Source organism: Pelophylax lessonae (genome assembly GCF_965119305.1).
Source record: "Pelophylax lessonae genome assembly, chromosome: 13".
In the NCBI taxonomy this organism is placed as follows: domain Eukaryota; kingdom Metazoa; phylum Chordata; class Amphibia; order Anura; family Ranidae; genus Pelophylax; species Pelophylax lessonae.
The window spans coordinates 110,809,807-110,833,433 of NC_138780.1; the positions used below are offsets into that span (position 1 = coordinate 110,809,807).

At 39.8% G+C, this 23,627-nt stretch overlaps 1 protein-coding gene across 7 annotated transcripts in view; it reads left to right on the forward strand.

Annotated features, from left to right (window-relative positions):
• The window catches only part of LOC309569543 (ryanodine receptor 3), a 1,308,933-nt gene that overhangs the window by 274,425 nt on the left and 1,010,881 nt on the right, over positions 1-23,627 (forward strand). For 3 of the 7 annotated variants that reach the window (XM_082275412.1, XM_082275410.1, XM_082275413.1), the window contains exon 4: positions 10,218-10,238. The exons of the other annotated variants lie outside the window; for them this stretch is intronic. In XM_082275412.1, coding sequence (XP_082131538.1) covers positions 10,218-10,238 — 21 coding nt within the window. The remainder of the gene's footprint in view (positions 1-10,217; positions 10,239-23,627) is intronic. 7 annotated transcript variants of the gene reach the window in all.

Genomic DNA, 23,627 nt, shown 5'->3' on the forward strand with positions numbered 1-23,627 from the left:
CCTACATCAGAGGAATTCCTGGCCTCCATCAGAGATGCCTACCTTCACATCCCGTTATGGGCAGGACACCAACGGGTTCTCCATTTTTGCCATGGGAGAGGATCACTATCAGTTTGTGGCGTTACCCTATGGTCTCACCTCTGCTCCTCGGGTCTTCACTACGGTGTTGGCCCTGGTCCTGTCACTGTTGCGACAGTGGCGTGTATCCGTCCTGGGTTCCTGGCTGATCTGCTTCTCCGTGCGGAGTCCCCTACGGTGCTGACGACGAATTTGGAAGTCACCAAAAGGAACTCTGGAGGAGTTTGGGTGGGTTCTGAACCTTCAGAAGTCGTCCCTGGTCCCCTCCATGAGACTGGACTATCTGGGCCTGACTTTGGAGCCGTCCTCAGCCAGGGTGTTTCTTCCTCCGGGAAAACTCTTGAAACTTCAGGCTGCGGTTCAGCCGTTGCTGTCCAGCACATGGTTGTCCCTTCGAACCTGCATGCAAGTTCTGAGACTGATGGTGTCGTCTTTCGAGGTGGTCCCTTTCGCTCAATCCCTCTCGAGGATCCTCCAGAAGGCAATCCTTCTCTCATGGATCTAGAATCTATACTCTTGGGACATTCTAATCCGGCGGAGCCCAGTGACCAGGGAGTCCCTGATCTGGTGGCTTCGGTCCCCGATGCCCAAGGGGGGGGGAGTCCTCGGCAATTTCTCTACTCAGGGAGTATGGTCCCTGGAGGACTCAAGGTTACTGATCAATGTCCGGGAGCTAAGAGAGATCCAGCTTTGCCTAGTTCCCTGAACCGGGCACCTGCAGCTGTCCAGTATGCATTCAATCCTTGTTCCAGCTCTCTCTGCTGTTCACATTTCAGGTGTGGAAAATTAGCAGGTGGATCACCCCGGCCTGCTCCCGGGACCCTCTGGCTGATGCACTGGTGGCTCCATGGGGTCAGTATCAGCTGCTGTCGGCCTTCCTCCTCTCAAGCTGCTGCCAAGACCTCTTCGCAGGATCAAGGCAGAAGGGATTCTGTTCTTTCTCGTGGCTCCAGACTGGTCTCACCAAGCTTGGTACACCGACTTGGTTAGGCTAGTCGCAGATGCTCCTTGGAGACTTCCTCTCGGGGCCAATCTTCCATCCTGCTTTGCAGTCGCTGGCTTTGCCGGCTTGGCAGTTGTAAGCCAGGTGCTGCAGGACAGGGGATTGTCTGCTTCAGTGATTCCCACTCTGCTTAATGCGAGGAAAGCGACTTCCAGGATGGTTTATCATTGTCGTATATTGTGTGTTGTGAGTCTCTTTGGATTCTCCCTTGCTCTTACTTGGTGGATCTTGGCTTTTCTTACCGGATCTTGACTTTTCTTCAACGGGAAGTTGATCAAAAGTTGGCCTTAAGTACTATCAAGGGTCAGGTTTTGGCTTTGGCAATTTTCTTCCAAAGGCTGTTGGCCGCCCATTCCCTGGTGCGTAACTTCTTCCAGGGGGTGTGACCCTTGGTATTTCTGGTGCAACCTCCGTCACCAACTGGGGACCTTGATCTGGTGCAGTCAATTCTTCAAAAACCTCCTTTTGCAAGTATTCGGGGGTTTCCCCTGCCTATCTTATCACGGAAGGTGGCCTTCTTGGTGGCTGTCACTTCTGCACGCAGGGTGTCAGCACTGGCAACATTGTCCTGTCATTCTCCATATATGTTGGTTCGTGGAGACAAGTGGTACTTCATCCGGATCCATCCTTCCTTCCGAAAGTGGTTTCTAGTGTTCCATCCTTGTGTCTTAAGCCCAAAAATCCTAAGGAATGTGCATTCTATGCTCTGAATATAGTTCGGGCAATCAAGGTGTACTTAGCGACTACTGAGTTTTTTTTATGAGTCAGATTTGCTCTCTGTACTCACAGATGGCTGAAAAAAAGGGCTGACTGCATCTGCTGCGACTATTTCCAGATGGATCAGACAAACAGTGGTGCAGGCTTATTCAATTAAGGGTCAGGTCCTACCTTTCCCTGTTTCAGCGTGTTCTACTCGGGCGCTTAGTGCTTCCTGGGCTTTTTGCCATACAGGCATCTGGGCTTCAGGTTGCAAGGCGGCTACCTGGTCGTCTGTTCACACCTTTCCCAAATTTTATAGGGTGGATGTGCTGGCATCTGCAGATGCCTCTTTTGGCTGCAAAGTTTTTCTGGCTGCTGTTTGGAGGGCTTTTGACCTTCCTTGGGGGTGTTTGTTTGTTTCAGGTTGGCCTCATCATGCTGTTCTGATGAGACCTATGCTGTCTGGTTGGCTATGTTTAAGCTTAGAGACTTTTTTTTTCTGCTGTTCCCACCCCTCATTTTATGGCACTGCTTTGGGACGTCCCTACTGATATGCATCAGGAACTGCGTCCGTCAATGAACGATAGAGAAAATTGGATTTTTGACTTATCGTAAAGTTCTTTTTTGGCCAATACATTTATAGGTACCTAGTGTTATTCACAGGTAAAAAATCAAGGACTGTTTGAACCGCTATTAAAAAATGTAACTGCTATTGCTAGCAGAGATCAGGCTTGACCCTGCTAACGCTGCAGTTTAGTGTGCTGTGTATTGGAAGTGACAGTAATCTGCTGATTCTGCATTTCTGGGGGGGGGGGGGGGGTGAAGGGGCTAAACGCAGGTGCTTGCAGGTGTCGGGGCTGATCCTGCTAACGCTGCTTTTTGGGAACACTAAACTAAACTATTGGGGACACTAGTATAGTTCTGATCAGATCAAAGATGTCCGTTCAGACATTATACTAGTGATGGAGGTGTGTAGTGTGTGTGTCACTGGCAATCAAAGGGTTACAATATACTACTAAATTTGCGGCGGGTAATCTGACACTATCCTGTATTGACGCTATCTAATGTTAACGCTAACTGATGTCACCTGTGACAATAATACAGTGATCAGAAAAAAAACTATACACTATAATAGTGATACTGTGACAGGGCAATGAGGGGGTAACTGGGGGTGATCAGGGGTTAAATCTTTATTATGAGATATATGGCGGGTACCCTAAACCTAACTGGGACTCCCTCTAACTACCACTGTCTTTTACACTAACTGAAGTCACAAGTGACACTAATACAGTGATCAGTAACTTATTTGTATACTGTATATAGTGTACACTGTGACAGGGAATAAAAGGGTTAACTGAGGGGTGATCAGGGGGTTAAATGTGTGCCTATGTGTACTGGTGTCAGTGTAGTTACTTGTGTACTCACAGTTGATGTTCTCTCTTCTCACGCTGGAACCGAAAAGGGCTCGAGGAGAGAATATTGCATAATTTCCTGTGCCTGTGTTTACATTACACAGGCACAGGACGTTCTGCAATTGGTCAGAACCAATCACCAGGTCCAGGCCAAAAATCATTGGCCTGGACCTGATAACTGATTGGTTCTGAACTGAAACAGAACATTGTGGGGGCGGCGGAGGGGAACGCTCCCTAGCCCCGCGTGTGAACGTAGTACAGTGACGTTGGTTCGCGCAGCCAAGCCACTTTGCCGCAGTTAAACTGTGGCAGCAATCGGCAACTGGTTTACTACCAAGGGTTGCAGGAATTCATCAATATACCTGCCTATGCGAGAGGTAATGGAGTGTATCCCACTGATAATGGTAAACAAACAATATGTAAAGGGGCATGTCCCTGAAAAACCTATCCTAACAATAATTACCAAACAATTCCTGGAGGATCTACGTACCTCAATGGTTGCACACCAAGAGTAGGATATAGTAATAATACCCAGTACTCCACTCCTAGGGGTTCGAGACGTGGGAATATGAGGGGTTGCCCATATAACTCATATAACAATCAAGGTCAGGATGTCCTTACATCCCCCCCCCCCCCCAAGGAGGGATTATCCACAGTTTTATACTGCTAATAGAATTTACCCTCTACCAAACACTGAATATGACCCCTATGGGGAACAGAATATTGTGATACAACATCCACTTCACACCCCAGAAGTGGATTATTATCATAGACAACCTCAGGGATATAGGAAATTTCCAGGATTTAACAGAACTAATGATGGATCGCATTTTTTTCTTCACCTACGCTGGGAGAAAAAAAAGCCAAATGAACAAAGAGACAGACCGAGGGGGGAGGAGGCAGAGGTTAAAAAAGAAGAACTTAGCCTGCTCAGGCAGCTTTAATCCCAGTGGAACCTGTCTTTCTAGGGAAGAGGAGTTGGTGTTGAGTAAGGGGCTAAAACATGCTCCCCCAAAATCACTTAACAAATTTGGAACATTTATTTATGTCAAAAAGTTTATTACGAAAATCAATGTTAAGAGATATATGCTTACCAACCCCATACAGTGTACACTGGGATTGATTGATGGATTTAGACATACTCAACTTTCTAATGCTTCTTTGTTTGATCCCCCAAGGCCATTGCTCCTTGTGTTTCTGTTTTTTGTGATCTTGTTTGCAAAGATTTAGATAAGCTAGTGTTAAAAATAGATTTAGGGATTTGCATTCTGAGAAAGGTTTACTGAATTTGGCCAAAGAACTGACATTGTGATGAGACCAGCGGATAAGGGGGGGGGGGGCATAGCTGTACTCACTAAATATGCATACGATGCAGAAATGAATCATCTTCTTTCTATTATGGACACCTATGCCCCCCCTACAATGTTACCCAACTAATGTATATATAAAACCTTTGGTAAATATTATTGAAGGGGGTTTTAGGGATGGTATAATTAATAAAAAAGAGAAAGTGTTTTTGGTCCCCCTGGCTCCACGGGTACCTGTGATGTATTACCTCCCTAAGGTCCATACAAATCTCCATAGCCCACCAGGCTGCCCTTTATCAGTGGGATAGACTCCATTACCTCTCGCATAGGCAAGTATATTGATGAATTTCTGCAACCTTTGGTAGTTAATACACCTTCATATTTAAAAGATACATCAAGTGTAATTAATATAGTGAATAGTTTAGAATGGAAACAAGGCTATCTGTTGGCTATGGCTGACATAACCTCACTATACACAAGGCCATGCTCAAGGCCTCAGTGCTGTTAAATACTTTCTTCATACAGATAGCACCTTACACCTGGAACAGTTTTGTTTTTTATTAGAATTATAAAATTTTCCTATGATACATAATTATTTTTTCTATGGTAATCAATATTATGTTCAGAAATGGGGGGTTGCAATGGGTGTAAAATTTACGCCAAGGATTTCGTCTCATATTCTGGGGCAGGTACATAGACAACATCCTCCTGGTATGGGACTCTTTGCTAGAGTTCATTTGTGCCCTTATACCAATAACCGGGGCATTATTCTCAATTGCGAAGCCAGTGTTGACCAGATTAATTTCCTTGATCTAACCATCAAGGTGGGAGTAGAAGGTCTATCAACTATTACTTATTTTAAAGAAACTGACAGAAACTCCTATCTGGATCATACAAGTTGCCATCCTCCTTTATGGCTAAAAGCATTTCCGAAAAGGCCAATTTTTGCACCTAAGAAATTGCTCAAAAATGTAAGACTTGTATGTCCAATCTCAAACTATAAAGTCCAGGTTAATAGAAAAAAGGCTAAAATAGAAGTGAACTTGATGTAGCTACTGAGCAGGTGGCTTCTAGAACTAGAGAGGACTTGTTGGTGGCCCATGAAGGATGGGCACCTAATTTTGAAAATATAATTGGGCATTCCTTGTAGATGCAAGGTTTATAGGATAAATGCATTTAGGGGAAGGAAAATTAAATTAAATGAACTCATTTTCATCCAATCAGACTTACAAAACCTATAAAATGAATTCCTTGATTACATGCGACACTAAAAATGTTGTGTACATGATAATTTGGCCATGTGGCTACCAATATGTCGGCAGGACAATAAATAAAAAACAAACCCGTCTGAAAGAGCATATTTTAAACATTAGGGCAGGTGTTGTAAATCATAGTGTGCCTAAACAGTTTGCTAGATGCCATGGTAGAGACCCTACTGGTACTACCTTTTTTGCCATCGATAAACTTTCTCCACACTGGAAAGGCAGTAATACCAGGAGGGAAATTTCTTGCTTGGAAACAAAGTGAATATACAGCCTGAAGACTTATGTGCCCTTTGGCATGAAAATTGATTGGGACATGAACTGCTTTATAAATAATAGCTGACCTACCACTTTTTTCCCTTGATGGTATTAATAATTATTCTGTATATGCCCTCTGCATTCACAAATGGGTGAGGCATGGGTGGTTTTAGGCCTATGGATGTGTTTATTATATAATCTTTTTTGGTTACAATGATCAATTTTTATATTTATGCTCATGTTCATATGTAGTTTTGCTCAAACAACAGCAGCAGGCTGTTAATCTGATAACATTTCTATTAATTCATTTTAAATAAAAAATTTTTTTATCAGTGTAATATGTTGCTTTCCCACTAGATGGAGTTCTTCTGCCATTTAATACTTTCACACTACAAGATGGCTTTTTCAATAACTCCCTTTGTTTCCCTTCTCTCAGATGTACTGCATTATAATAACAAGCACTTCACAGTCTGTGTTGGTTGCCTGGTTATTAGCAGGCATTTAAAAATGTCTAGCATGGTGTATGATGTGTAAGCCAGTCCTCCCTTGACATCATCTTTTTGACAAAACTAGCTGGGCGTGGCTACGACACTTGGTAATCACGCATGCTTGTTGACAAGCGGGAGAGTCTGGTGCAGCCACACAGCTTTCTGCTTTTTGGGAGAGTAATTGTATTTGTTTTTATTGCTATATGCCAGTTTTTAAAACATATTGCCCAAGGATTTGCTTAGTGCGATTCCCTTTGCAAGTTTCACTTGTTATTTTTTGAATTAATGTTTTTTATGGGTTATACTATGGGCATATATGCTTTTTATTTTTCATCCTGCTGATGAACCAACCCTGACTGGATCACGTTTGGCGCTTTTGAGTTTCCCTTCAAAAGGAGATGTAACACGTGCATTTGACCATACTATATGATGGTCCACAGGATCCTGTAAGAGGCTTTAATACTTGGTGTCACCTGGTGGTGGAAGCACTATGAATTGTGGCGACACTGGTGGAGCAAGTGAATTGTGGACGATTTTTTTTCTTTTAACTTTCTTGTCTTACATATATTTTTCTTTTTCAACCCTTGTGTATGGGCTGGTATAGGACACTATTTAGAAATTTGGTATGATTTCTTTATATACGTTTTTCACTTTGATAAGTTTGATGTCATTATATTGATTAATTTTCGTGTTTTTACAACATTGAGTTCAATTTTATAGCGCTGCTTCATATATTTATCACAATTCTTGCATCTAGTGTCACAGATTTACAAATATAAAGAAAGGAAAACTCTTGCGCTAATAATTATGAGTACACCCCAGTGAAAAAAAAAATGTACTCCAATAAATGGTGCTCAAATATTATAAACACACATATACAGTGCTGCGGCTTTAAACCAGATCAACAATTAATTAAAGTAAAATTATATTCCCACTAGTTGCGCATTAACCCAAAACAAACATATTAAAATATAAATGAATCAGTGTCATAAACACATACCTGAGTATAAATGAACAAAAGTTCAAAAACGTGCACTCTAATAAATCAATTAATTAGTGCCAAAAAGTCCACAGAGTAATCAGGGAATTAAGTGATCTTTGGTGTTAGAGTCCCGTGCTGAGTAATGGGTCACCGCAAAATCCACCACCGTTGTGAATCCACACCCTTCAGCTAGGCAACTGACCCCATACTAATGCCCAACATCTTCCTGGTTAGGGCCCAATGCGCATAATATATCAATGTAGCAAAATCAAGGAATCCTCCTCAGACTGCTCCTGCGTGTCACCTCTTCCTCTGTCAGATATATATGTAAGGAGAAAAAGAGTCCACTAGTGCAATACAGTTTGATCTTTTATTAATTAAAATCAAGCCCAATATAATTGCACTCGCATAGGATAAAACAATATTAGCGCCTATAGTTATCTAGAGGGTCTGAGGTATTCCTTCAGTCCTTACCACCTCCATGATGGCGCAACGGACCTTCAGAAAGTGCCTTCGCTCACCCGATCACTATCTTCCAGTATGTCGTGTAGCAGCGCCCTGACACATGTTTCATCACATCCAACTTTGTCAAAGGGGTGGGGGTTGAAGGAATACCTCGGACCCTCTAGATAACTATATGCGCTAATATTGTTTTATCTTATGTGAGTGCAATTATATTGGGCTTGATTTTAATTAATAAAAGATCAAACTGTATTGCACTAGTGGACTCTTTTTTCTCCTTACATATACATCTGACAGAGGAAGAGGTGACACGCAGGGGCAGTCTGAGGAGGATTCCTTGATTTTGCTACATTGATATATTATGCGCATTGGGCCCTAACCATGAAGATGGTGGGCATTAGTATGGGGTGAGTTGCCTAGCATAAGGGTGTGGATTCCAAACGGTGGTGGATTTTGCGGTGACCCATTACTCAGCACGGGACTCTAACACCAAAGATCACTTAATTCCCTGATTACTCTGTGGACTTTTTGGCACTAATTAATTGATTTATTGCAGTGCACGTTTTTGGACTTTTGTTCATTTATACATACTGTAGGTATATGTTTATGACACTGATTAATTTATATTTTAATATGTTTGTTTTGGGTTAATGCGTGGCTAGTGGGAATATAATTTCACTTTAAATTAATAGTGTTGCAGATTGCTTAAGCAGCTGCTTATTTGTAATTTAGACGTTTTAGCATGGATATCCTATATGATCTTTGATTTATATATATATATATCCTATATGTATTAGATTTTGAAGTGGCATGAAAGTACCATATATATTTAACCACAAGCTTTCCTCCAACCATTATTCAGAGATTTCTATAGTTAGCAAAAAGTATTGTAAGAAAAAAGAAGTTATTACTTTCAGAACTGTTTTATCCCATGAAAAGAGGAAGGATGGTAAATATGTATAGTATATATATTTTAAGCAGGTTTCTGTTGCATTAGAAAATGCTTTCATGCTTTTATATTACCTGCATAGGTAAAAACAGTTAAACGTATTTAGTGCAACGATGCAATGAACAATTATGGTCAATACACATTAACTTGTAGGAGCTAAATTTAAGAATGCAGGATTTTATTAATGTATTATATGCATTTATGCACAGCATATTTTCTTTCTTAATTGTTTAGTGTCTCCTATGCCTATTCTAATATGTGTAACAAAAACCCATTTTTGTGTCCTTTTTTTCCTCACCAACAAATGTGTTTCTGCTTGTAAACAAAGTTCTCTGCTTTTGCGCATGTACTGTATAAGCTAGAAGATAGTACACGTATATTAAAATGCTGTATTATTGGCAGTAGGTGTTATAAGCTAATTTTACCAGAGTTTTGGTGCACATTACAAATCTTTATCCACTGACCAATCTATTAAAACACATTCCATAAAAATCTGAAAAAATGCCAGGCCGCAGTAAATGTCAAAATGCAATTCAATAAAAGCTAAAATACTTATCATGACAATATATGACATTTTGAAGTGTATATTTAGGCAAAAGGTTTTAGTCTTCAATTGAGTGGGGAAATGATAGAGCCTACTGTATGTCTAAGTGTTCTATTTTTTTTAATGACTATTGTAAGTAGAATCTAGAATTTTAAAGTTGACAAAAAAAAGATTTGCCTTGGAAAAAACATAGTTTTTCATCTTTGTAGTACCTATTTAATGACTTTCAGACTTTGCCATTTTCAATTAATTAATGGTAAGTGACATGTTGAGTGATAGTCTGGTGTGAGGGGAAATGGTAGGAGTGTTTATTACACCATTTACCCCCATGGTCCTTTTTTTTTTTTTTTTTTTTTTTTTTTAATTAATTTATTTATGTTTTACGTAAATCAGGTTACACTGATATGATTATATTGGAAAGAGCAAGTCACTTCACAGATCTTCCCCACTCCTCACATTACAGGACTGAGGCTTATGTGCACCGGAATACACTACCACATTTATGCATGTTGGCACTCCTAGAAATGGAAACATAGGACCACAGGAAATGGATAGTTGTATCAAATGGGATTCATTTTGTTCCTTTTGTAAATTAATCTTAGGTTGTTTATTATTAGTTACATGCATTCTGTTGCTGCATATCAGTTTAAATTATTGCAAGGAACAATGATTTTATTTTAAAGAATACTGATTTCATCACTCTGTGATCTTAAAATGCACTGCAGAATTATCAAATTAACATCTACTTTATGATTTTCTTTTTACTTTAATAGCCTAGTGACCTCTCAAGATGGGTATGTTGTTCTCCGTCTCTTGCCTTTATCCAAGATTTTATTTCTGCATGGAGATTGTGACTTTTTCACTTGAGAGTACCTAGCCCAACATCTGTCATCATCTATTTTTATATCACCATGTATTGTAAAAGCAAAAAAGTATATTACAGTGCTGTGCAAATATTGTATGTAAAAAATTAGATGCCTTTACTGTACTATTATATTTTACTATATTTAACTATATTAACCAAATACCAAGAGTCTAATCGACATTGGGGACACCATTGCATGACTAAATGCCAAATGGATCAGTTGGACATCAATTTCATAAATATAGGGGCTTATTTATTCCAGAGTGGATATTGATGTCTGCGCTCAACTATAAATCACTAGGTTGTCCCACACCAAGGCCTGCAGAGAAAACTCTGTGATGTAGCTCTCTTTATCGTTCCTCATTGCTTTTTTTTACTCTTTCATTTTAACAGTCTGCTAACATTTCTATAGCACACCATTTGCTTCATAACGGTGTCTTTTTGTTTGGTCATGGGAACTGTCATTCTGCTGCATTTTAAATGCACCCTTGTTTTTAATTTTTTTTAATCCTTTCCCACCCACAATATGTATATTGAAATTCCCCAACACAGGTTAGTAAACATTTTTTTATATGAGCGCTAGCTGACAGAACTTGACATGGTAACAGACACTGATGATCAGGAACTGATCAGAGTAGTTCTCCATCATTTGATCAGTAAATCAGTTTTGACATACAGCAGTGATCACATGCAGCCTGGAGGCTCTCGTGACCAAAATTTTAAATTTTAAGCATGCAGAAGAACACTGCTACCATCTACAGTTTTCTTTTTTTCATATGTAGTGCCATGCTTTTAATAGCTCAAATTTCAAATTCAAATGCATTATTAAATATAATAAATTCATTTAAAGTTATTTATTTTTTTATATTTTTGCATATTTATTGGAGATGATGCAGTTTTTAAAATCTCTCCAGTCCTGGAGGATGGGAGCAAAGCATGTCTCATACTGCTCTCATTCTCTGACCTTTTAAATGTAAAATTACGATTTTCTATGTGTTTTGTAGAATAGCAGCTTCCTAACAGAGATATCATCTTAACTTACTGTATCTTCCAAAGTATGGCATACCGAACCTGCCAGTCCCTGATTGTAAAGCTTTAGGCTGGCGTTGCTAAAAGTTTTATATTTCCTTCTGCAATCTCCCCTGTGATACTTGCTTCTGCCACAAAAGTGAAGCTGTTAGCATCTATAAAGGGTTCAGTGGTGTGCATAAGGGTACATTTAGGTGAAAGGAGCCTGTATACACTTATATGTGAATGAGTTTAAGTGAGGCTTAATAAGCCAATGATAAGTGTGAAAGGGTTTTGGAAAGCTTCCCACTTTGATGTCTATACAGACAGTGAGAGCAACAGTTAGAGAATACCTAATAGCTAAGGTCATGGGTAGAGATCAGTGAGACAGAGCTTGTATTTTACCCCAGGCCCCACTTTCAGTAAGTCAGTGAATTTACAATTGTTTCGTAGGCTCCTCAATATGTGATGAATTATGCCTCTCTTTGAGACAACTGAATATATATCAGTTAGGCTAATTCAAAAACATTATACTCTGAAATAAGCAGTATTTTTCTTCAATATTGTTACATGCTGGCAAAGCAGTGAACTGTATCTTGCCATCATTGAACATCCCACAGCTTTAAGTACAAACTATGGGATTTCTAGACCTGCATAATTTATTTTAAGTACATATATCAGATATAGTAATTTTGAACTTGAATCTTGCGCCACATTAACTAAGATAGTGGTACTATTTATGGATGTTACCTCTCAGCTAACTACTGATTCAGTATACACTGAACAGCCATAACAATATGACCACAATATGAACAAAACAGCCCTAAACCATTGAGGCATGGACTCCAAATAACATCCACATGAATGGCAGGACTCAAGGTTTCCCAGAAGAACATTGCTCAAATCATCACGCTGCATTCATCCGGCTTGCCTTCTTCCCATACCGCATCCTGTTGCCAACTTTTCCCAAGGTAAGCAACGCGCACGTACCCAGCGATCCACATTATGTAAAAGAAAGCGTTATTCATCACCCCAGGTCACCTTTTTCTATTGCGTCACAGTCCAGTTCTGTTACTAACGTTCCATTTGTCGGTGGTTTTGGCTGTGGACATGGGTCAGCATGGGCACCCTTACTGGTCTTCGGCTATGCAGCCGCATACGCAGCAAACTGCAATGCATTGTGTGTTCTGACACCGTTCTGTCGGAACCAGCATTAACTTTTTCAGCAACTTGAGCTACAGCAGTTCTTCTATTGGATTTGACTATACAGGCCAGCCCTCCCTCCCCATGTGCATCAAAAAGCCTTGGCTGCCTAAGACACTGTAGCCGGTCCGCTGGTTTTCCTTCCTTGCAGCACTTCTGGCAGGTCACGACCACTGCAGACCAGGAGCATCCCTCAAGAGCTGCAATTCTGGAGTTGCCCTGACCCAGTCAACTAGCCATATATCCCACCCACTTTTAGGTGCCATTGTTACAAGATAATTAATGTTATTCACTTTCATAATTTTATAGCTGATCAGTGTATATGATTTCAGTGGACATTTTTATACAAAGACCAAGTTTTTGATCAGCCAAGGCAGGTACATTCAATATCTTGAACCAATTGAAATCCACATGTGTAATTTTATAAATATATATAAAAAATTCACCGCACTCTGAAGTAATATTAATCCCAAAACCAATATGTATAATACTAACCACTGCTGCTACTTCATAATCAAAATGTATACAAAGGTGAAAGATCATCAGTACTAACCCAATATTATTCCACATTAGCACAAATGTGGCAAAAGAAACAAAAAATGATTTTCCTATATAAATAAGTCCTTGAAACAAATGTCCATAAAAGTGCCAAAAAATTGTGCTGCGTTTCTTCTCACCAAAGACAATACACCATAAATGCAGGAACACACTCCCTTCAGAATATCACTCCTAATAGCTCTTAATTATGATAGAATTCCACCTCAAAGTTTAAAACACGACTGCCAACTCTTTTAACCAGCTTTTAAGTTAGTAAACACATGCAGAAGAAAGAGAAAAACGGTGTAATGGTGTAATACTTCAAATGACCAACTTTTTATTAAAAGAAAATCACTCACATTTAAAATCATATAAAACTAGTCCACAACATGAAGATGGCATTAGGTTTCACTCTATAGTGGTCTCATGACACCCAGCTGATCGTGATGGCCGCCAGGCCACTGCTACTTCCTGTCCTGATGTCACATCTGGTTGCCGCGTAACTACGCCCTGACTTCGTCACGGGGGGTGGTTGCATGGCTAGGTAACCTGGCTTTTGTATCCTCCTCCTCAACCTTAACCATTCATCAGCCACTCTACTTACTATTGAATGTAGGAATAGTAAGTCACAGAGGAGCACTTGATTGGAAATTATCAGTCTGTGCTCTTAGCCCATAATGTGCCATTTTAGATTGAATTAAAATGAATACAATGTCAAAACATCTAGCACTTTACTAAACAATTGATAATAGCACTAACCCACACAGGCAGTATATAATGTATATAGGATGCACAAAACACACTCTTAAAAAGAGAATTGGTGAGCATATACAGAAAATCTTTAAAGGATATAGGCATTATAGTGTTTCAGACTATTATAGGCATGTCCATGCTAGGGCTATCTCCTCGCTTCAATTTTGGAGTGTGAAGAGGGTGCTTCCCTCCTGGAGGGGTTTAAATAGGGTAAGGGACCTCTCTAGGAGAGAAACAAAATTAATTTACACTTTACATACTTTGTCTCCAGAGGGCTTAAATATTAAACTTGGCAATAGTTGTTTTATTAGTTATCACTAAGTTAGGATACAATGTGTCAGATGGGTTTAAGTTTACAGTGCCTTGAAAAAGTATTCATACCCCTTGACATTTTCCACATTTTGTCATGTTACAACCAAAAACATAAATGTATTTTTTGGGGATTTTATGTAATAGACCAACACAAAGTGGCACATAATTGTGAAGTGGAAGAAAAATATAAATGGTTTTCAAAATTGTTTACAAAAAAATCTGAAAAGTGTGGCGTGCATTTGTATTCAGCCCCTTTTACTCTGATATCCCTAACTAAAATCAACCATTTGCCTTCAGAAGTCACCTAATTAGTAAATAGAGTACACCTGTGGGTAATTTAATCTCAGTATAAATACAGCTCTTCTGTGAAGCCCTCAGAGGTTTGTTAGGCTGGCAATACATCATACAATTTTCTTATTTAATTTTCCCTTAGATTTACCAAAACAATATAATATGAGATCAAACCTAAACACTTTCAACATGTAGGCAGTCAGGCAGGCCCTTGCACTATATAGTTGAAGGTAAATCTAAATAAAATTAAATAAGAACATTTTATAGTGTATGGCCAGCCTTAGAGAACCTTATTGAACAAACAGCATCATGAATGCCAAGGAACACACCTGATAGGTCAGGGATAAAGTTGAGGAGAAGTTTAAAGCAGGGTTAGATTATTAAAATATATCCCAAGCTTTGAACATCTCATGGAGCACTGTTCAATCCATCATCTAAAAATGGAAAGAGTATGGCACAACTGCAAACCTACCAAAACATGGCTGTCCGACTAAACTGAAAGGCCAGGCAAGGAGAAAATTATTCAGAGAAGCAGCCAAGAGGCCCATGGTGACTCTGAAGGCTCCGGTGGGTAGGATCCTCAGGCTCAGGTGGGAGAATATGTCCATAGGGACAACTATAAGTCATGCACTCCACAAATCTGGCCTTTATGGAAGAGTGGCAAGAAGAAAGCCTTTGTTGAAAGAAAGTTATAAGAAGTCCCATTTGCAGTTTGTGAGAAGCCATGTGGGGGACACATGTGGGGGACACAGCAAACATGTGGAAGAAGGTCCTCTGGTCAGATTAACTGTTTGGCCTAAAAGCGAAACCCTATGTTTGGCAGAAAACTAACACTGCACAGTACCCTGAACACACCATCCCCACCGTGAAACATGGTAGTGGCAGCATTATTGACTCGGGGGGTCTGAATACAAATGCACACCACACTTTTCAGATATTTATTTGAACAACATTTTGAAAACCATTTATCATTTTCCTTACAGTTTGTGTTCGTCAATCACATAAAAACCCAAATGTGGAAAATTGTAGGGGTATGAATACTTTTTCAAGGCAGTGTATTTGTATATAATTTTAGAATTTTATATTTTATTTGGTTCTTTTTTTACAGTGGGGTTTTGTTATATATATTTGAATCATGTATAATGTCTGTATTAAACATGTTTGGTAAGATTGATATTAAAACTCATCCAAATCACCCTTGGACCATGGTATTTGCTTTGAATTGAGATTTAGAGAGTATAAAGCTTCAGGGGGATGGATGGATGGATAGTGTAGTCCAATAAAATTCAGGACTTAACCATTTTACCCCCTTCCTGCCCAGGCCTATTTTCAGCTTTCAGCGCTCTCACATTTTGAATGACAATTGCGCGGTCATGCTACACTGTACCCATGCAACATTTTTATCATTTTTTTCACACAAATAGAGATTTCTTTTGGTGGTATTTAATCACGGCTGGGTTTTTTATTTCTTACAAAAAAAAAAGAAAAAAGACAGAAAATTTCTAAAAAAAAATAGGTTTTTCTTATTTTCTGTGAGTAAATGTTGAAAATAAGTAATTTTTCTCCTTCACTGATGTGCGCTGATGAGGCGGCACTGATGGGGACTGATAGTCAGGCTTCTCTGCCTGACAGGCGCTTCCTAGTCCCCGCCCGGCGTGAGGTCACTGAGAGGCTGGCCGGAGGCGGGATGGGGGAGGAGAATAGCCTGCTGCCTGTCAGAGCTGGGACCTGCGAGTGCGATCTAGAAGAAGAGGAAACATGTGTGTATCACACAGCAAGTAAGCAGATTGCCATCTGCAGATTAATTTAACTGTTTGGATTGGGGGAGAGGTAATTGTAAATGTTATTTGTAATATGCAGCATGAGAGGGTTAATGTATTAATTATGCATCAGTGACTAGTGGCAATACATTACCCCTCATGCTGCATATTACAAATACCATTGGTAATTAACCACTTGCCAACCCGCCGCAGTACATATACTGCAACTTGATGGCGCTTTGTCAGATTACCGCTACCCATCAGATTGTGTAATGGAAGTGATGTTCTGACAAAAAACACTTACTGCGCATGCGCTATGTGTTCCAACATGCGTTCCATGATGGGTAGCGGTAATCTGATAGAATAGTGGTCCTCAACTCCAGTCCTCAGGGCCCACTAAAAGGCCAGATTTTAAGTATTACCTTGGGGAGATGCAGACTAGAGTACTGCAATCACTGAGCAGCAAATTATATCACCTGGGATGTATTTCAGTTATGTTGCAAGCCTGGGCTGAGTGGGGCCTGAGGACCAGGGTTGAGGACCACTGTGATAGAACACCCATGCAGACATCTTACTACACCCAGCTACGTCTTAAATTTCAAAGTCATTTTAGCAATAAAGTGAGCTTATGTAAATAAATATAGTATATTGATATCTGTGATGCTGTTTTGATGTTACATTTTAAAAGAAGCTGGACGCCAACAGTAGGCAGGTGGCGGAGACCATAAAGGTGCACCCTGCACTGCTCAGCATTAAACCTTAATGCCAAGGAATGGTCTTTTTTTAAAAAAAGGCCAATTACAGCACTTGCTGTCTCACTATTGTTCTAAAATTTACCAATAAATACTAATGCTTGTAAAATGCTTAATATGTCTCCATAACTACCACTTTAAGCAAAAAACCATGTTTAAGAAACGTGAAATTAGATGTGATAAATATTATAAGACATTGATATAACAATGATTAATAATCCAATAAAAATAGATGACTGTGATTGAATTAAATAAATATGTAATCAGCGCTAAAATATATATATATATATATATATATATATATACAGTGGGTACGGAAAGTATTCAGACCCCCTTACATTTTTCACTCTTTGTTATATTGCAGCCATTTGCTAAAATCATTTAAGTTCATTCTTCTTCCTCATGAATGTACACATAGCACCCCATACTGACAGAAAAACACAGAATTGTTGACATTGTTGCAGATTTATTAAAAAAGAAAAACTGAAATATCACATGGTCCTAAGTATTCAGACCCTTTGCTCAGTATTTAGTAGAAGCCCCCTTTAGATCTAATACAGCCAGGAGTCTTTTTGGGAAAGATGCAACAAGTCTTTCACACCTGGATTTGGGGATCCTCTGCCATTCCTCCTTGCAGATCCTCTCCAGTTCTGTCAGGTTGGATGGTAAACGTTGGTGAACAGCCATTTTTAGGTCTCTCCAGAGATGCTCAATTGGGTTTAAGTCAGGGCTCTGGCTGGGCCATTCAAGAACAGTCACGGAGTTGTTGTGAAGCCACTCCTTCGTTATTTTAGCTGTGTGCTTAGGGTCGTTGTCTTGTTGGAAGGTAAACCTTCGGCCCAGTCTGAGGTCCAGAGCATTCTGGAGAAGGTTTTTGTCCAGGATATCCCTGTACTTGGCCGCATTCATCTTTCACTCGATTGCAACCAGTCGTCCTGTCCCTGCAGCTGAAAAACACCCCCACAGCATGATGCTGCCACCACCATGCTTCACTGTTGGGACTGTATTGGACAGGTGATGAGCAGTGCCTGGTTTTCTCCACACATACCGCTTAGAATTAAGGCCAAAAAGTTCTATTTTGGTCTCATCAGACCAGAGAATCTTATTTCTCACCATCTTGGGAGTCCTTCAGGTGTTTTTTTAGCAAACTCCATGCGGGCTTTCATGTGTCTTACACTGAGGAGAGGCTTCCGTCGGGCCACTCTGCCATAAAGCCCCGACTGGTGGAGGGCTGCAGTGATGGTTGACTTTCTACAACTTTCTCCCATCTCCTGACTGCATCTCTGGAGCTCAGCCACAGTGATCTTTGGGTTCTTCTTTACCTCTCTCACCAAGGCTCTTCTCCCCCGATAGCTCAGTTTGGCCAGACGGCCAGCTCTAGGAAGGGTTCTGGTCGTCCCAAACGTCTTCCATTTGAGGATTATGGAGGCCACTATGCTCTTAGGAGCCTTAAGTGCAGCAGAAATCTTTTTGTAACCTTGGCCAGATCTGTGCCTTGCCACAATTCTGTCTCTGAGCTCTTCAGGCAGTTCTTTTGACCTCATGATTCTCATTTGCTCTGACATGCATTGTGATCTGGAAGGTGTTATATAGACAGGTGTGTGGCTTTCCTAATCAAGTCCAATCAGTATAATCAAACACAGCTGGACTCAAATGAAGGTGTAGAACCATCTCAAGGATGATCAGAAGAAATGGAAAGCACCTGAGTTAAATATATGAGTGTCACAGCAAAGGGTCTGAATACTTAGGACCATGTGATATTTCAGTTTTTCTTTTTTAATAAATCTGCAACAATGTCAACAATTCTGTGTTTTTCTGTCAGTATGGGGTGCTATGTGTACATTCATGAGGAAGAAGAATGAACTTAAATGATTTTAGCAAATGGCTGAAATATAACAAAGAGTGAAAAATTTAAGGGGGTCTGAATACTTTCCGTACCCACTGTATATAAAAAGTCCAATAATCGTGACTGGAGCTCAAATAGTTAATGTCCTCAGTGAATATCTATCCATACAAAGTGCAAGTGCTCTGGCTTGATCGTTCAAAGATGCTTGATCCAGTTTTAAATAAGGTGGGTCACTTACCAAATGATGTGGGTCTTATGTATCATATGACACTAAGACCTTTCAGGCTTTAGTGGCCCCCTGGGCCAAGTGGCTTTTCCCTTATAGGTAGTTCTCTGGGCTGGTGATGGCTCCTCTGGACTCCAGGATAAATTTGGGTGTATAAACAGGAGAGAAGAAGAAATGCTCCAAATGGCGTAATAACGTTTTAAAATTGTTTATTTCCCATCCATCGGGTTTAATTCCACTTAAAATATCATACACGCTATCCCTGGTGGTCAGCGGTGCGGGCTGCACGTCCTCCTCGCGGATTCACGGCTAGCTTCCGGCTAGGAAGGGGATGGGAAATAGACAATTTTAAAACGTTATTACGCCATTTGGAGCATTTCTTCTTCTCTCCTGTTTATACACCCAAATTTATCCTGGAGTCCAGAGGAGCCATCACCAGCCCAGAGGACTACCTATAAGGGAAAAGCCACTTGGCCCAGGGGGCCACTAAAGCCTGAAAGGTCTTAGTGTCATATGATACATAAGACCCACGTCATTTGGTAAGTGACCCACCTTATTTAAAACTGGATCAAGCATCTTTGAACGATCAAGCCAGAGCACTTGCACTTTGTATGGATAGATATTCACTGAGGACATTAACTATTTGAGCTCCAGTCACGATTATTGGACTTTTTATATATATATATATATTTTAGCACTGATTACATATTTATTTAATTCAATAACAGTCATCTATTTTTATTGGATTATTAATCATTGTTATATCAATGTCTTATAATATTTATCACATCTAATTTCACGTTTCTTAAACATGGTTTTTTGCTTAAAGTGGTAGTTATGGAGACATATTAAGCACTTTACAAGCATTAGTATTTATTGGTAAATTTTAGAACAATAGTGAGACAGCAAGCGCTGTAATTGGCCTTTTTTTTAAAAAAAGACCATTCCTTGGCATTTTATCTACTTTTTACAGCAGCTGCTCTTTTAATCAAATCTCACCCAATTTTATCATCAATTTTATCATTATATTGTCTCTTCAGTTTTCATATTTATTGGCTACTCTATATTTGGCACAGGGAATATACTTTGTATATATTTTCTACATTAAACCTTAATGCTTTCAAAATTAAACATCCAAACAACAACACAGATATCAATATTCTATATTTATTTATATACGCTCACTTTATTGCTAAAATTACTCTGAAATCCAAGATATAGCTGGGTGTAGTAAGATGTCTGCTTGGGTGTTCTATCAGATTACCGCTACCCGTCAGATAATCAAGTGTTTGGAACCCATAGCGGCGTGGAACACATAGCGCATGCGCAGTAAGTATTTTTTGTTCGGAACATCACTTCCATTACACAATCTGATGGGTAGCGGTAATCTGATATAACAGGTGGCAGTTACAGGCACTGTTTCGTACCCGTATGTAACTGCCTGTTTCAGGATTTCAAACACATGCCTCCACCTACCTACTCCCCTGTGATTTGACACAGCGGGAGTCTGTCAGCAGATCCCAACCAATGATTCATGGCTGTGACCTGATAACCAGCTGTGTTACATCACAGCCCAGAGCCCTGTGTTGTTAATCAATACAGGGCTCTTTACAGAGCGAATAATCACTTTTTTTTCGTTTCCCTGCAAAGCAGGGCAAATAAACAAATTGATTAGTAGTAAAAAGAAGCACACATTGTTAGGCACACAATTAACCCCTTGATTACCCCATATGTATATATATATATATATATATATATATATATATATATATATATATATATATATATATATATATATATATATATATATATATATATATATTATGTATAATAATATCACTAATCACTGTATTAATGTCGCTGGTGAAGTCAGTGGCAGTTAGTCAGTTCCCACAAAGTGTAAGTTAGTGTTACTATCACTAGTTCCACTATAGCTTGCTAATCTCCGCCATTACTAGTATAAGTAAAAAAAATCCTTTATATATCCCATTGTTTGTAGGCACTATAGAGTTCACACAAACCAATTGATATACACTTATTTATTTATTTATTTTTTTACCAAAGTTAGCAGAAAAACATTTTTTCATATTGGATGTTTTATAGCAGAAAGTAAAACATTTTTTTTTTCAAAATTTTAGGTTTTTTTTGTTCATACAATAAAAGCTAAAAAAAAAAAAAACAACAAAAAAAAAAAACAGTGGTGTGCAAATACCACCAAAAGAAAGCTTTATTTGTGTGGGAAAAATTATACAAAATTTGCTTGGGTACATCGTTGCATGACCGCGCAAACACCAGTTAAAGTAACACAGTTCTAATTAGCAAAGAATAAACTGGTCAGGAAGGGGGTAAAATCCTTTAGAGCTGAAGTGATTAATAAGCCCCCCCCCCCTACATTTGCTGCATTATTTTTTCAAAGCACTCTAAGTGCCTCTAATAAAAATACATATAATTAAAACTCCGTTTCTATTGAATTAAACCTAATTTAATTTGTTTTAAGTATTTACTTGTTTTAAAATGACACTGACTCTTTCTTTACACTGTGGGGGCGGGCGGGGGCACAGTTTGCCATCTTCACCCTGGGCACCCGATGACCTTGTCCTGGCACTGCTGAGAGGTGGCACTGATGGGCACTGATAGGTGGCACTGGCGGACGACACTGATGGGCACTGATGGACGGCACTGATGGAAACTGATGTGCAGCACAGATGAGCAGGCACTGATGGGCACTGACTGGCAGCCCTATGGGCACTGATTGCGGGCACTGATGGTGGGCACTGATAGGCACTGGTTGGGGGGACTTATGGGCACGTTTTTTTACTTTAAAGTAATCAGGGCACTGATGATCAGTGCCCTGATTACCTGTCCTAGGCTGCCCTTTGAGGAGGAGCCGCTGATCGACTCTCCTCGCCACACACTCTGACAGTGTAAAGCGAGGAGAGCCGATAAACGACACTTCCTCATTTACATGTGACCGGCTGTGTTTGGACACAGCCGATCACATGGGTAATGAGCCATGTCATTGGCTCTTTACCAAGATCGGGGTTGCGCCGTGTCCTAGCAACACGGCGTGGCCACGATCGCTGCACTGCACGCCCCCGCGGGCACGTGAGAGAGGCTGTTCTGGTGTGCCGTCATATGACGTCATATGCGCCGTCATTTGGGCGGGCGGCAAGTGGTGTTATGTTACCTGTTAGAGACAACACTAATTAGTTTAAGCTGCTACTCTCAATTTTTTAGTAAAGTGCTAGATGTTTTCACATTCTATACATGTTAATTCAATATAAAATGGCAGACTAGGGGTTAAGGGCACAGACAGATAATGTCCCGGCAAGTGCTCCTCTGTGGCTCACTATTCCTGACATTCAATAGTAAGTAGAGTGGCTGATGAATGGTTTAGGTTGAGGAGGAGGATGATACAAAAGCCGGGTTGCTGAGTGAGTCATGTAACCACACCCCGTGACAAAGTAGGATATGATGAAACGTGTTGGTGCATGGCTATGTGACAACTAGATGTGACATCCGGACAGGATGTGGCAGTAGCGTAGCGACCATCTAGACCAGCTGGAGGTGGTAAGACCGCTATAGAGTGATACCTGATGCCACCTTCATGTCATGAGCTAATTTTATACGTTTTTAAATGTGAGTGATTTTCTTGGGATAAAAAGTTGGTAATTTGAAGTATTACACCAGTGTTTCTCTCTTTTTCTTCTGCATGTGTTTACTAACTTGAGAACTGGTTAAAGGAGTTTGAGGTTGTGTTTTGGACATCCGAGTTGGAATTCCATCATCATTAAGCGATATTGCCATTCATGAGAATGAATGGCAATTGGGTTCGGCGAGTGATGTTCTGAAAGGAGTGGGTTCTGCACTTTCACTCTGGTGGTGGATTTATGGTGTAACTGTATTGTCTTCAGTAAGAAGAGACAAAGCACACTTTTTGGCACTTTTATGGCCATTTGTTTGAAGGACTTATTTATTTATATTCATTTATGAAAATAATTTTTTCTTTCTTTTGTCACATTTGTGGAATATTATTGGGTTAGTACTGATGCTCTTTCACATTTGTGGATATCTGTAACTTTTAGGTATCTGAATAAATTGTAGTATTAAAGATGGATAAACAAATGTAAAATTTAGAAGACTAGGTTATCTGTCTTCATGCCATTTAACTGAAAGCAATAGAAATGGTTAAACATATGCACAGATTTACAGTTTTGGTTTCATTGACTGCTTAGCTGCTATTCTTTGTTCAGCCTTCATTATAGCATAGTACCCACTAATTGGGCGCTGCTGCTTTTCCTTTGTCTTTTGTTAAACCAATCGTAATCTCTGGAAAACAAGATGATTGCAGTTAAGGTGCTCTCAAGTGAAATGACTTGTCCACCAAAGTCAGTAGTATGGTTTCTCTCCTTTATTATTCTTAACTTTCTTTCTTTTTCACCAGTTCTTTACTTTTCTAGATGGATCTGTGTGCTGTCTGCTCGCTGTGTTCTAAATACTTTTCTAACCAGTTTGCAATTTTATTACATACCAGGACATGAATGTCTCAGGATTAACCCACCAGTAAAGGCCTGACTCTGAGTTTGCTTTACAAATACACAATTACTTTTCACTTAAATGGAAACATTAT